Raw genomic sequence first — 14,410 nt, 5'->3', positions numbered from 1 at the left:
TGAGAGACAGAATCTTAAAAAAAATCCAGAAAATCACATTATATGATTTTTACATAATTAATTTGCATTTTATTGCATCAAATAAGTATTTGATTCAGTAGAAAAACAGAACTTAATATTTGGCACGTAAACCTTTGTTTGCAATTTCCTGTAGTTCTTGAACAAGTTTGCACACACTGCAGCAGGGATTTTGGCCCTTTCCTCCATACAGATCTTTTCCAGATCTTTCAGGTTTCAGGGCTGCCGTTCTACCTTCCTCCACAGATTTTCTATTGGGTTCAGGTCTACAAACTGGCTAGGCCACTCCAGGACCTTGAAATGCTTCTTACGGAGCCACTTCTTAGTTGTCCTGGCTGTGTGTTTTGAGTCATTGGCCAAAATCTCGTAATACATGGACTCATCCATCCTCCCTTCAATGCTATGCAGACATCTTGTCCCCTATGCAGAAAAGAACCCCCAAAGTATGATGTTTACCCACCATGCTTCATGGTAGGGATGGTGTTCTTGGGATTGTTGTACTCATCCTTTTTCCTCCAAATACGGTGAGTGGAGTTGATACTAAAAAGTTCAATTTTGGTCTCATCTGACCACATGACCTTTTCCCATGACTCTTCTGGATCATCCAGATGGTCTTTGGCGAACTTAAGACGGGCCTGGACATGTGCTGGCATGAGGAGGGTGACATTGCGTGCTCTGCAGGATTTTAATCCATGACATCGTAGTGTGTTACTAACGGTAATGTTTGCGAGTGGTTCCAGTGGTCTCTTTAGATCATTGACCAGGTCCTCCCGTGTTGTTCTGGGCTGATTCCTTACCTTTCTCAGAATCATCCTTGCATGGAGCCCCAGACCAAGGAAAATTGACAGTCATCTTCTGTTTCTTCGTTTTTCTAATAATTGTGCCAACAGTTGTTGCCTTCTCACCGAACTGGTTGCCTATTGTCCTGTAGCCCATTCCAGCCTTCTGCTGGTCTACAAATTTGTCCCTGGTGTACTTAGACTGCTCTTTGGTCTTGGCCATGATGGAGAGATTGGAGTGTGAGCAGGTGTTTTTTATACAGGTAACGAGTTCAAACAGGTGCAATTAATACAGGTAATGAGTGCAGAGTAGGAGGGCTTCTTAACCCCTTAATGACCCCATTTTTTTCGGTTTTGTAATTACGATTTTGGCTCCCCTCCTTTCCAGAGCCATAACTTTTTTTTTTCCGTCAATATGGCCATGTGAGGGCTTATTTTTTGCGGGACGAGTTGTACTTTTGAACGACGTCATTGTTTTTACCATGTCATGTACTAGAAAACGGAAAAAAAATTCCAAGTGCAGTGAAATTGCAAAAAAGTGCAATCCCACACTTGTTTTTTGTTTGCCTTTTTTGCTAGTTTCACTAAATGCTAAAACTGACCTGATTCTCCAGGTCATTACGAATTCATAGATACCAAACTTGTGTAGGTTATTTTTTATATAACTGGTAAAAACAAATTCCAAACCTTGCTAAAAAAAGAAAAAAAAATGTGCAATTTTCCGATAACCGTAGCGTCTCCATTTTTCATGATCTGGGGTTGAGTGAGGGCTTATTTTTTGCATGCCGAGCTGACGTTTTTAATGATACCATTTTTGTGCAGATCACCCTTTATTGCATTTTAACCCCTTTCTGCCAGCTGACAGAATAGTATGTCAGCTGGCAGATCCCCTGCTTTGAGGTGGGCTCCGGCGGTGAGCCCACCTCAAAGCCGCGACATGTCAGCTGTTTTGTACAGCTGACATGTGCGCGCAATGAGCGCGAGCGGAATCGCGATCCGCCCGCGACCATTAACTAGTTAAATACCGCCGTCAAGCGCTGACAGCGGCATATAACTAGCGGAGGTGCTCGCACCACTGACCCCCGTCACATGATCGGGGGTCAGCGGTGCATTGCCATAACAACCAGAGGTCTCCTTGAGACCTCTATGGTTGTTGATGGCCGATTGCTTTGAGCGCCACCGTGTGGTCGGCGTTCAAAGTACACCTGCATTTCTGCTACATAGAGGTGATCTGTACTTCACCTCTATGTAGCAGAGGCGATCGAGTTGTGCATGCTTCTAGCCTCCTATGGAGGCTATTGAAGCATGCCAAAAAATTTTAAAAAAGTGTTTAAAAATATAAAAAAAATAAAAAATATATAAAAGTTCAAATCACCCCCCTTTCGCCCCAATCAAAATAAAACAATTAAAAAAAAATCAAACATACACATATTTGGTATCGCCGCGTTCAGAATCGCCCGATCTATCAATAAAAAAGGATTAACCTGACCGCTAAATGGCGTAGTGAGAAAAGAAATCAAAACGCCAAAATTATGTTTTTTTGGTCGCCGCGACATTGCATTAAAATGCAATAACAGGCGATCAAAAGAACGTATCTACACCAAAATATCATTAAAAACGCCAGCTCAGCACGCAAAAAATAAGCCCTCACGTGACCCCAGATCACAAAAATTGAAGACGCTACGGGTATCGGAAAATCGCGCAATTTTTATTTATTTTTTTTAGCAAACTTTGGAATTTTTTTTCACCACTTAGATAAAAAATAACCTAGACATGATAGGTGTCTATGAACTCGTAATGACCTGGAGAATCATAATGGCAGGTTAGTTTTAGCATTTGGTGAACCTAGCAAAAAAGCCAAACAAAAAACAAGTGTGAGATTGCACTTTTTTTGCAATTTCATCACACTTGAAATTTTTTTCCCGTTTTCTGTTACACGGCATGGTAAAACCAATGGTGTCGTTCAAAAGTACATCTCGTCCCGCAAAAAATAAGCCCTCACATGACCATATTGATGGAAAAATAAAAAAGTAATGGCTCTGGGAAGGAGGGGAGCAAAAAACGAAAATGAAAAAAAAAAACAGAAAAAGCTCCGGGGGTGAAGGGTTTAATGCAATGTCGTGGCGACAAAAACAACTTCATTCTGGTGTTTTGAATTTTTTTTCTCGCTACGCCGTTTTTCCAATCAGGTTAAACCTTTTTTTTATTGATAAATCGGGCGATTCTGAACTCGGGGATACCAAATATGTGTAGGTTTGATTTTTTTTTTTTTTTTTTATTGTTTTATTTTGAATGGGGTAAAAGGGGGGTGATTTAAACTTTTATTTATTTTTTTTCATATTTTTAAAAAAAAATAATTTTTTTTTAACTTTTGCCAAGCTTCAATAGCCTGCATGGGAGGCTAGAAGCTGGCATAGCCTGATCGGTTCTGCTACACAGGAGTGATGCTCAGATTGCTCCTATGTAGCAGAATTGCTGCATTGCTATGAGCGCTGTCCGCAGGGTGGCGCTCACAGCAATCTGGCATGAACAACCATAGAGGTCTTCAGTAGACCTCTGGTTGTCATGCTGATGCATCGCTGACCCGCAATCACGTGACGGGAGTCAGCGATGCGTGCATTTCCGGCCCGATTGCCGGAAGCGTGAGTTAAATGCCGCTATCAGAGTTTGACAGCGGCATTTAACTAGTTAATTGTGGGCATGTCCCGGCTTTGATGCGGGCTCACCGCCAGAGCCCGCATCAAAGTAGGGGTTCTGTCCTCGGACGTTCAATTGCATCCGAGGAGAGAAAAGGATTAAAGAAAAATGAACAGGTCTGTGAGAGCATGCAATTTATTTATTTAAAAATCATACAATGTGATTTTCTGTTTTTTATTTTTAGATTCTGTCTCTCACAGTTGGTGTTTACAGTACAATACAAATTACAGACCTCTCTATTCTTTGCAGATGGAAAAAAACGTGCTAAATCGTTAGCGTATGAAATACTTTTTTTCCCTACCGTACTACTTACCGTACTATAGGACCAAATGCTGGTGCATTCACATTGCAAGTATTGACTTCAGTGTGGCATTTACACATCAACTAAAAAGACGAGTGAAGTGTTAAGAAACAAAACATATGAACAGCCCATGGATGTTGCATGAATAACATGTTGCTATTTCCCAGCTTTGTGTTTGTCATTCAGCTGAGATTTAGGAACTAGCATTTATATAGTGTAGGACAAGGGTCTATACTAGTGTTATTTATCTTCATTCTTTATACCTCAAACCCTTCATGATTTCAGGATATCCTAATGAGAGAACAGTTGTTCCAATTTTTTTAGGCAGTGTAGTTACATAGCCATTGTAATACATGACTTTTTTTTTTGAGTACTTGACTGATGTTGAGAAACCCCAAAGAGAAGCAATTGATGCACATTATAAAAACTTTCGCCAATGTATTCCAATCCAAACAAGTTATCACATATTCAGAATACCCCTTTATGTGAGCAGCGAGGCAATTGAAAGCACCACTTTAATAGACTGCAGCTGTGTATTTTCTATGCAGAGAATACAGGTACCACAATCTGCATCGTTCATCTATAGATAGTGCTAAGAAGCACAAGGATGGTGTATTTGTTTCTAGTAATATGCCAAGTTGTAACTAGGTGAGCCAAAAATGCAGCTGACGCACAGGGTGTATGAGAGAGGAAATAGTATTTAGTATTATAGGTGAAAAGGCAAATGTGTAGTTAAAGTGAACCTGTCAGCAGGATTATGCTGAGTAAACGACAGACTCCGTCAGGTTGGCGCTGTTATACGGATTAAAGTGATACCTTGGTTGATGAAAGCCATCTGGTGGTTTTGTTTAATCTTTATTTGTAGTTTTCAGTCATTGATATTCTCGTGCTTCGGGGCGGCCTGTGGGGAGGGCTTCTTTATGTGCTGCTCTGCTTAGCTATTCATCTTTATGGCTTATGAGAGGTCACTGATCCTTCAGTGGCCTGCCCCTATTTTACATACCAAATATAATATGGTTTGCAAAAAAAAAAAAAATTCAAAATCAACAGGTAGGTGGCACCTGCGCTGTAGCATGATACGGTAGATAGTATGCATATTTTCATTTTATTTAAATTTCTCTTTTTTTTTAATAAAAAAAAATCTCGTTCAAAATGGCACCTGCGGCCATGTCTGCGCAAGTAGCATCTATCGTGTACCGATAGATAGTACTGTGCAGGCGCAGCTGACACCATTTTGATGAAGCTCAATTTTTTTTCCGAAACTTGATAGATGCTACTGCGCGGCCGCCAGCACCATTTTTATTTATTTTTATTTTTTTTTAATATATGTCTAAATAAAATGAAGATATGCACATTATCTACCATATCATGCTACGACGCCTGCCTGCGGAATGTGATTTTTTTTTTTAATTTTTTGCAAACTAGATTATATTCAGTATGTAAAATAGGGGCAGGTCACTGAAGGATCAGTGATCTGTCAGAAGCCATAAAGATAAATATGTAAGCAGAGCACCACATAAAGACCCCCCTCGCCACAGGTCTCTCCGAACCACGAGAATATCAATAACTGAAAACTACAAATAAAGATGAAACAAAACCACCAGATGGATTTCATCAACCAAGGTATCATTTTAATCAGTATCAGTAACGATGCCAACCTGACACTGTAGTTTACTCAGCACAATCCTGCTGACAGGTTCATTTTAAGTATGGACTCAAAATAATAAGTTGTAAATAACACAAGTTAACTAAGCATATGATAGTAGAGCAGCTATACAAACCCTACAAAAAGTAGTACATAGCCAAAAAAATACAATATAATTAATTTTTTTATTGATAGAAGATACAAAAAAAAAGGATAAAAAAGTGTATCAATCACTTAGAAGGCACTGTACACAGCAGGAGGAGGTGAATGGTGTTGTATGTTATGAATTGATAATTGGTAACTAAAGGAAAGAGCCAAGCATAGTAGGATGATATAACAACAAGTGCTGAGCATCTGAAGTAAGGCAAGTATATCTGGGAGAAAACTCCACATAAAAATAGACCGATGCATACATAGAAATAACAATGGCACTTACTGATATGTACTTCTCTGGCTGGAAGGGCACCAACCCTTTTTCAGGGAGTCAGCCCTTCTTCAGGGTAGTGTTTTTTGTTATACCATAGCTTGTTGTTATACCATCCTACAATGCTTGGGACTTTCCCACAGTTATTTATCAATTCAGAACATACATCAATTAACTACTCCTGCTGTGGAATTCTCCCATAATGACATTTCTCCCACTTTTTATCATTTTTGTATTTTCTATCAATAAGTAATTACCTATACCTTATACTTTGGCTATGTATTTTTCCAGGATGTCCCTCCTGACAGCACCATGGAGGTCATCCTTCCTTATAGGGACAGGAAATGCACGAGAGGTTAAAAGACCCTCCCCACCCACATTCACCAGTGTTGTGCCTGACCTTACAGGGACAGGAAGAAGATAGAGATTGGGGTTGGAGCTACGACTGGATTTACCTTTTGACGGGCTCAGGGGGCTCGGGGTTCATCCTCTCCTTCCCCCTGTCAAGACGCCCGAGGCCGACACCCCCCAAAGGGGGGTACCTCAGCCAGGTCCTCCATTGAGCGGGAGCTCCGGGGTTGGAGCCGCTTCCCGCCGGCGAGGGCTCTCGGCGTCCATTACCTGCAGGTCGCTTCCACTGACGTCACATCCAGGGCAGTCGGAGGAACTTTCGGATGCGTTCCAGGCTGGAACGCAAGATGCGACGTGCTTACTGGTGACGTCAAATGCCAGGTACCCAGCAGATGGTTTCCGGGAAAGGATCTACCGGGCAGTGAGAAGGCAAGGTAGGAAATAAAAACTGCCTTAGTCAGTGTCAGGCTGTGACAGAGTAAACCTCTGAAACAGCATAGAGGACCCTGGGAGGAGTATTGCCCCCCCTCCACTGGGTTCTTGGCGGATGCCTCAGCGGAATCTATACATTTCGCTGCCTGCAATAACTCTTTGTCCAATGCAGCTCGAAAAGCTGTATAGATGAAGACCTGGTCGGGCGATTACCAATCAAAGAATAAGCTTTGTGCCATACCTTTTTCAGGCTTGAGAGTGTTCGGCCCAGTTCTAGAAAACATACTAGAAAATGCCACCGACGTGAAAAAAGGGTTCCCTTAGGAGAAGTCTAGAAGACATTATCTCTTTCAATGGTCCCGGCCTTCCCAGAGACAGGAGTTTTGGGGGAAAGGAAAATCTAGTCGTTGGCACAACCCTAAAGGGGGAAAGAGCAGAGCCCCTCCCTCACGATTCGGCTCCAGTTCAAAAAGTAGAAGGCAATGACACCGGGTTGGTAGGGGTCGCCTGGGGAAATTCATAAAGTCTTGGAGACTAGTCTCCCCAAATCAACGCGTCTTAAATACTATTTCTCAGGGCTACACCCTAGAGTTTATCAGACCCCATGCAAGGTTTGTGGTGACAAATCCCCGATCCAGTACCACCGCCTCCCCCATATGAACAGACATAAAGGACTTTTTAAAAGCTGGAGTGGTGGTCCCAGTTCCACAGTCAGAGTTGGGTCTTGGACATTACTCAACACTTCTCAATAAAAAAAGCTCTCAGGAGAGAGTTGCACCATCATAAACTTGAGACCGCTAAATTGGTGGATAGTATACAAGAGGTTCAGAATGGAGTCTCTAAAGACCACCATTCCCCTCATAAACCAAAATGCGGTAATGTGCACAATAGACCTAAAGAGCACATACTACCACGTTCCGATTCACCCACTCTCGCAGAAATGCCTACGGTTCGCCCTAAAGTTAGGAAGCAAGTGCTACCATTTCCAGTTTTGCGCTCTTCCATTCGGCCTCGCTTCGGCGCGTCGAATGTTTACAAAGCTGAGCGGAGATGGTGGCCTACCTGAGACGGAAAAAAGTGTCCATTGTTCCATATTTGGACGACTTCCTACTGATATCAGCTTCAAAGGCAGAATTAGAAGAACAGCTAAATCTGGTGATCCCTACTTTAGGAGGTCTAGGTTGGATCCTCAACCAAGAAAAATCAGACCTGCTGCCTGGAACCCGGAAGAAGTTTCTCGGAATTATTTTAGACTCCAAACAGAGGTTCTCGCAACTTCCAGAAGAGAAGCAAGAGACGGTAAAGAGCAGGATTCATCATCTTTTTCGGAATTGAGTTTCCATAAGGACAGCAATGAGGGTTCTAGGAACATTGACGGCCTGCATATCATGTGTCCGTTGGGGTCAGTTCCATACAAGAGGACTGCAGAGGGAGATCCTGTCAGCCTGGGACAGAAGACAGACGTCCTTGGATAAACAGATCCGTCTATCCCCGTCATTAAAGTCATCCCTAACATGGTGGACCAATATTAGGAACCTCACACAGGGAGTTCTGTGGATTTTGTCACCTTGCATAACAATGGTGACGGATGCAAGCAGGGAAGGATGGGGAGCCCATTTAGAAGGAAGGTATTATCAGGGAAGCTGGTCCCCACACCTCCGGTCCCAATCCTAAAATTTCAGGGAGCTACGGGCAGTCCGGGAAACCCTGAAGCAGAATCAGTCCTGCTTGCAAGGCCAGCACATAAGTCAGGTCGGACAATATGACAACAGTAACATTCCTTCGTCACCAAGGAGACCCAAGACATTGGGCACTCCAAGATCTGTCCACAAGGATATTTACATAGGCAGACTTCAGGTGTGGTACTTGGAAAAATCACTGGTGAATGTGGGTGGGGACGGTCTTTTAACCTCTCGTGCATTTCCTGTCCCTATAAGGAAGGAAGGACAACCTCCATGGTGCTGTCAGGATGGACTCCTGGAAACAACATTACCGGTAGGTCGAATTCCGTTTTTTTTTTGTCAAGTTATGGCTAGTAGATTGTTAGTTGTCTGATCTCCTGAATCCCACACATCACAATTATGGTGGTCGTCCCTTTGTCAGTGTCAAAGGGTGTTTGGAATGCGAGTTCTAGTGATTGGATTCCGGGGGTTACTATACGTAAGCCTGTTACTACTTTTGATTCATTTATACATTTATTGCATGTTTTAGATATGAAGAGCTCGTGAAAGAAGAAAAGACAACTGTTATTGAGCTGAATGCCCTGGAAAAAAAAATAGAGGCATCATTCAGGGCTGTAGCAGAAAAGTCCTTCAAGGTTCCCTCTGGTAATGCACAGGTGGACAACATGGCCTGTAGTCAGCTTCCAGAAGATGTTGTGGCATTTGAGAAATTTCTGCAGCAGACAGGTGGCCGTTTAGGAGGATGGGATGACTTTGATCATCAAAGCTTTCTGAAAATTTGGACAAGGCACAAAGGAAGGCCCTCCTATTTGGAAGAGGCCTTGACATACATTCCAAGCAGGACAAGGGAAGATGTTGAACAACATGAAAATTGGTATAAGGAGTTTCTATTCTTAGAAGAGAAAAAGAAAGACGTAAGAATAATTATTAAAAATAGTATAATGGTTATTCACTGGTTCTGATAATATTCATCATAAATGCAAGAGCTTAATTCAAACTTCTGAAAGTACTAATAGATGTAGTCTTGGTAAGCAACAAGCTATAGTACAGATTTGTTCTGCATCATGCACACTGCTGGAGACGGTATGAAGACCATAGGAATTCTGTGGGTGCTATATTGCAGCTGTATTGAACTTGGGGGTGCACAAAGCATAATACATCTGTGTTCATGAGGCTATAGTCAAATATCCAGAAGCCTTGTGTTATTGTCAAGTAATACTGCAGGGGCATTGCAACTAAAGTGGTCTTCATAGTCCATTTCGTATTGTGAATTTAGTTGTACTTCTAAGCGAATGATGAGTTCATGAAGCAGGTGGGACAAAACTAAGTGGCTGATAAGTAGGAGTCGCATTTGTCTCACACTATTTTACAAAGTTTGTTAAATTTGCTAGATTTATGCAGTTTGCTGAAAGTGACCATCTAATAATAATAAATAAATAAATAATCGTTATTTTTATATAGCGCTAACATATTCCGCAGCGCTTTACAGGCTGCACACATTATTATCGCTGTCCCCGATAGGGCTCACAATCTAAATTCCCTATTCGTATGTCTTTGTAATGTGGGAGGAAATCGGAGTACCCGGAGGAAACCCAAGCAAACACGGAGAGAACATACAAACTCTTTGCAGATGTTGTCCTTGGTGGGGTTTGAACCCAGGACTCCAGCGCCTAATAACTAGAAGCACGGATCATTTATTTTCTTTTATTCAGTGTCTGTTATTCACAGACATGTTCTATCTGTGTTTTTCACTGAGAGAACACTTTCCCATTATTGTCTGCAGTACATGAAATTCACGTGTCCTGTGGTTTTTTTTTGTGTACCAAGAAATGACAGAAACGAAACAGAAAAAACTGGATGTGCCAGTTGTTTTTCTGTCATTTCTATGTTAGCTTACTGACTGAGCACTCCTCCATTCACCACGTGGTTTTTAATTACATCTAATCACACTTGGTCCCGGCCAACCCATATGTAGGCTTTGCTGACAGAGGTGTCCACATTCACCCAGGCATACAGACATTGGCCTTCGGTAGGTGTTCACATTTGGACAGGGAGGTCGGGGACCCATCAGATTAATGAGACCACCTTGACGATGGTTGATGGGCTCACACTATTTGATCAAATTCTGTGCAAAGCGTCTCTCAAATATTTTTCCTAATGTTCAAAAGCCATTTTGCTATTCACATTTCATGTATTTCATATTAGACATGCTTTGATAGAGTGCAACCTTTTTTTTTTGTATATTTTTGTGTACCAAGTCACCAATTAAAAACCACCCACATAAACGTATAGATCTGTAAAAATCACACACCGCACATTGATGCCTACCATTTGCAGGCCTTGTGTTGACATTTTTTTTTAACATAGTCATGGGTAGGAGAAGCTCTGCTTTTTTGTTTTGTTTTAAAGCATGTGAGTAAATGATAGGTGGTGAAAAAAAAATGATACTGATGAAAATCTGATCCAAAACACTGCTGAATTGTGTTTTTAAGTACGAGAAAAATCACAGACGTCTGAATAAGGTCTAACTCTGCCAAGCATAAAAGTATAGATAAATGATATCTTGTATTCTTATATATTGACTTTTTATTTCAAGTCTATTCAAAAGTGGAAAGCTAAGAAACAGGAGGAAAAAATAGAAGTATCAAAAGTGCAAGACAAAATACATGAAATTTCTGAGTTTGATCAAAAGCAGCAGGAAGAGACTCAAAGGCAAAAGTTGGAAGAAGAGAGGAGGAAACGGCACCAGGAACTTAAGGCCTGGAAGAGGCAGAAAGAGATTGAGGCAGCAGCAAAACTGGAGGCAAAATTGAAGGAAGAGGAAGAACATCAGAGAAAACAGAGAAAAGAGCGACAGAGGCAACTGGAAGTCAAGCTAGTAGTTGAGGAAAATACCAGGATCAGGAAGGAGCAAGAAGACTTTCTAAGACTAGAGAAAGAGATAAGGGAGGAAGCAGAGAGAGAAGAGCGAAAAAGAATGGCTGCTTATGAGATCTGTAGGTTTCAAGAACGGGTGAGTAAGAATAGTGGCTATTTTCTGAAAATGTCTTGTTTTCTGAAATCTCTTGTAAATGCTGTCAAAAATATATGCAGCTTTGATAGACCTGCCCTCGTTATTTGAGATCCACAGCATGTCAATTAGTGTTTCAGATGTCAGTTCGTATTTCACCTTTTGCAATGCAAAGGATTAGATGAGCAGCTTCTCCACACCATGTTCAGAACAACATATAGCACTAAAAACCACTGCTGATTTTAGTACAGGCAGTTCAGAGGAGGAAGGCAACATGAGAACGCACCCCAGATTCTGAAATGAACACTCCAGGAAAACTGAACTGCTGTATTATGCCTGGTGCCCTGAGGGGGGTGATGTGTGTCAAAGAGATTCAAAGACAGAAGTCACACACCATCCCTTTACACTTACACTATTAGGAGGTACATATGTTTTTTTCCCAGGGTTCCCTTAACTGTAATGTGGTTCGTAGAGGTTTTCCAAGATTTACTTTAACCATTTATTCTAGGACCAACAAAAAATTGAGGAAAAGACACATGAAAAAAAAGCGAAAGAAGAAGCTGAAAAAGATAGAGAGAGAAGGCTAGAGAAACTTAAAGAAAAGGTAATGCCTTCTTTCCTAAGGACCAGAATTACAATTAATTCTGCTTTTACTATTAAAACTCAACAATAAATCTTGCCATACAAGTACAAATATAGGTAGTATATTGTAAAAGGAGGAACACGAGTTATAATGGGTATATATCAAGTAAAAAAATCCAAAATTTATTGAAAGTTCACACAATACATATTACACATACATAGTATTCAAAGAAACATACATAAAATACATGTACAGAGACAGGACCTCAGGGTAACCAGAACCCGCCAAACAACCCTAGTCATAAATGCCTATTAGTTAGCTCTCTAAGGTACATGTGCAAATGGCATTGGTAAGTATGCCTACCAAAAAGACCTATATGCAGGCATAGTACCGCAGTCAGGCAATAAATATAGCATAGGAGGTAGGCAGCAACTCACCACTAGCAGGGATTGGAGTATTCAAGGTTGGGTGTGTTAGAAAGCCCCCCCGACGCGCGTTTCGCGTCCCTATTTGGCCGCTTTGTCAAGGGAGTACCTAATCCCCCATCAGTAGGACCTTTTATGGGTCAAAGGATGAATCACATGTCCGATATGGGCCAATCCAAGTGGTTTTTGAGCGGCGCATGCGCACCGCGAACCACAGGTCCTGGAAGTGCACCGGAGCGTCGCCCCGCACTGCGCACGCGCGGGGAACGAGGAAAATCCCCGGGCGTGCGAGTGAAGCAGAGAGACGCGCCGATGCATAACAGGAGGCCCGGGCCGATGCATAACAGGAGGCCCGGGCCGCGGCGCGCATGCGCACCACCACTGTATCGCCAATGAATGACGCTGAAGCTGCTGTTGTTAAGCCCAGGATGCTGACAGTAAAAATAAAGATACAGAGCACAGAGATGCCATATGGGACATAAACAGAGGCATACAGACATATGTCAGCAGTGCGGAAAAAGTAACAAACTGTACATCATATGACTATATAAATTTAAATCAAAAGGCAACATCTCTCTCTGCCGGTCAATAAGATGTCCTCTGCCACATTCTCCCAAACGACTACTTCGATGATACAGATGGTATACTCTTTAAACAGAATCCAGCGTCAGACATAGATGGAGAAAGTGAAGGCTCACAGATTCATAGGTCCCACTGTAGCGTAAGTAGAATAATAAACATACAAAAAAGTAAACAACACAAAAGAGATAAGTAGTGGGTTAAAAACAATAAAACTAAAAACACCCAAAAATAAAAAGCTGTGGGTAACCATTAGGAGAAATCAAGTACAGCAAAATGCACAAAAATGTATAACAATCAGGGCCCTAAGAAAGAGGAAAAGGACAGGGACTCATTTAAACCCCTAGGGGTCAGGGTATCAAGTATGGTGATCCATTTTGCTTCGACCTGTGCCAATATTTTCTTATAATCCCCCCCTCTAATTCCAAGATGAATTACGTCTATCCCCCTCACCTGGAATGATGATGGATCACTGTTATGATGTTGTCTAAAATGACGGGGGACAGTTTTGAGAAGGTTCACGTCGGTCGCCGTCTTGGCCGCGCAAATGTCCCGCACATGCTCTCGCACCCTTACTCTAAGTTCTCTTGACGTAAGTCCTACATAAATCTTAGAACACCCACACGTGGCATAGTAGATCACATTTGTGCTACCACAAGAGATCCTATGTCTTATGTCAAAGGTTTTTCTGCCATCGGAACTTCAGAAATTAGAGCAGCGCAGGACATTTGCGCAGGCAAGACAGCGACCACATGGTATAGAACCCGGTATTGGACCTTTAGAGCCAAATGGGTGCCTCACAATCAGCACATAATGACATCTAACAAGAAGGTCCTTCAAGTTTCTGGACCTACTTGCAGTCATAAGAGGGTGATCGCCCAAAAATGTTCCCAGGGAGGGCTCAGTACTCAGGATAGACCAGTGCTTAGAAAGGATCTGCCGCATATCCTCCCATTCATGGTTGAATGTCGATATGAACCGAATAGGTCCATAGTTGGTGGTATCCGTTCGAGCTCTGGTACTTTTAAGAAGGTCGCCGCGTGGAGTCGCCCGCGCCCTACGATAACCATTTTTGATACACCGATTCAAATAGCCACGTGCCACAAACCTAGATTTGAGCTCAGAGGCCTGTGTTTCGAATCTAGCATCTGACGAACAGATCCGCCTCATCCGAAGGAACTGTCCGAGCGGGACGGCCCTAATGGTAGAGGAAATGTGAGCTGAAGACGCATGAATCAAGGAATTCACAGATGTCGGTTTACGGTATACATCTGTTTGGATAGACCTATTTGTATCAACTTCAAAACTGACATCCAAAAAGTTAACCTTCTTGACGTCGTAATTATAGGTCAAAAATATGTTCAGTGAATTCCGATTCAGCGTCTCCATGAATTCCCCGAGCTGCTGCACCGTACCATCCCACAGAAAGAAAATATTGTCTATATACCTGTGCCAGCACAGCACATGGGAGGCGGCCTGCGGGC

At 42.2% G+C, this 14,410-nt stretch overlaps 1 protein-coding gene across 1 annotated transcript in view; it reads left to right on the top strand.

Annotated features, from left to right (window-relative positions):
• CCDC112 (coiled-coil domain containing 112) overlaps positions 1-14,410 on the top strand; it is a 75,647-nt gene that overhangs the window by 52,940 nt on the left and 8,297 nt on the right. The window contains exons 6-8 of the mRNA XM_069753052.1: positions 8,859-9,243; positions 10,926-11,342; positions 11,848-11,943. Coding sequence (XP_069609153.1) covers positions 8,859-9,243; positions 10,926-11,342; positions 11,848-11,943 — 898 coding nt within the window. The remainder of the gene's footprint in view (positions 1-8,858; positions 9,244-10,925; positions 11,343-11,847; positions 11,944-14,410) is intronic.

This window comes from Ranitomeya imitator, chromosome 1 (assembly GCF_032444005.1).
Source record: "Ranitomeya imitator isolate aRanImi1 chromosome 1, aRanImi1.pri, whole genome shotgun sequence".
Lineage (NCBI taxonomy): Eukaryota > Metazoa > Chordata > Amphibia > Anura > Dendrobatidae > Ranitomeya > Ranitomeya imitator.
The sequence above is the reverse complement of the archived record's forward strand: the minus strand, read 5'-3'. Positions and strand labels throughout refer to the sequence as shown.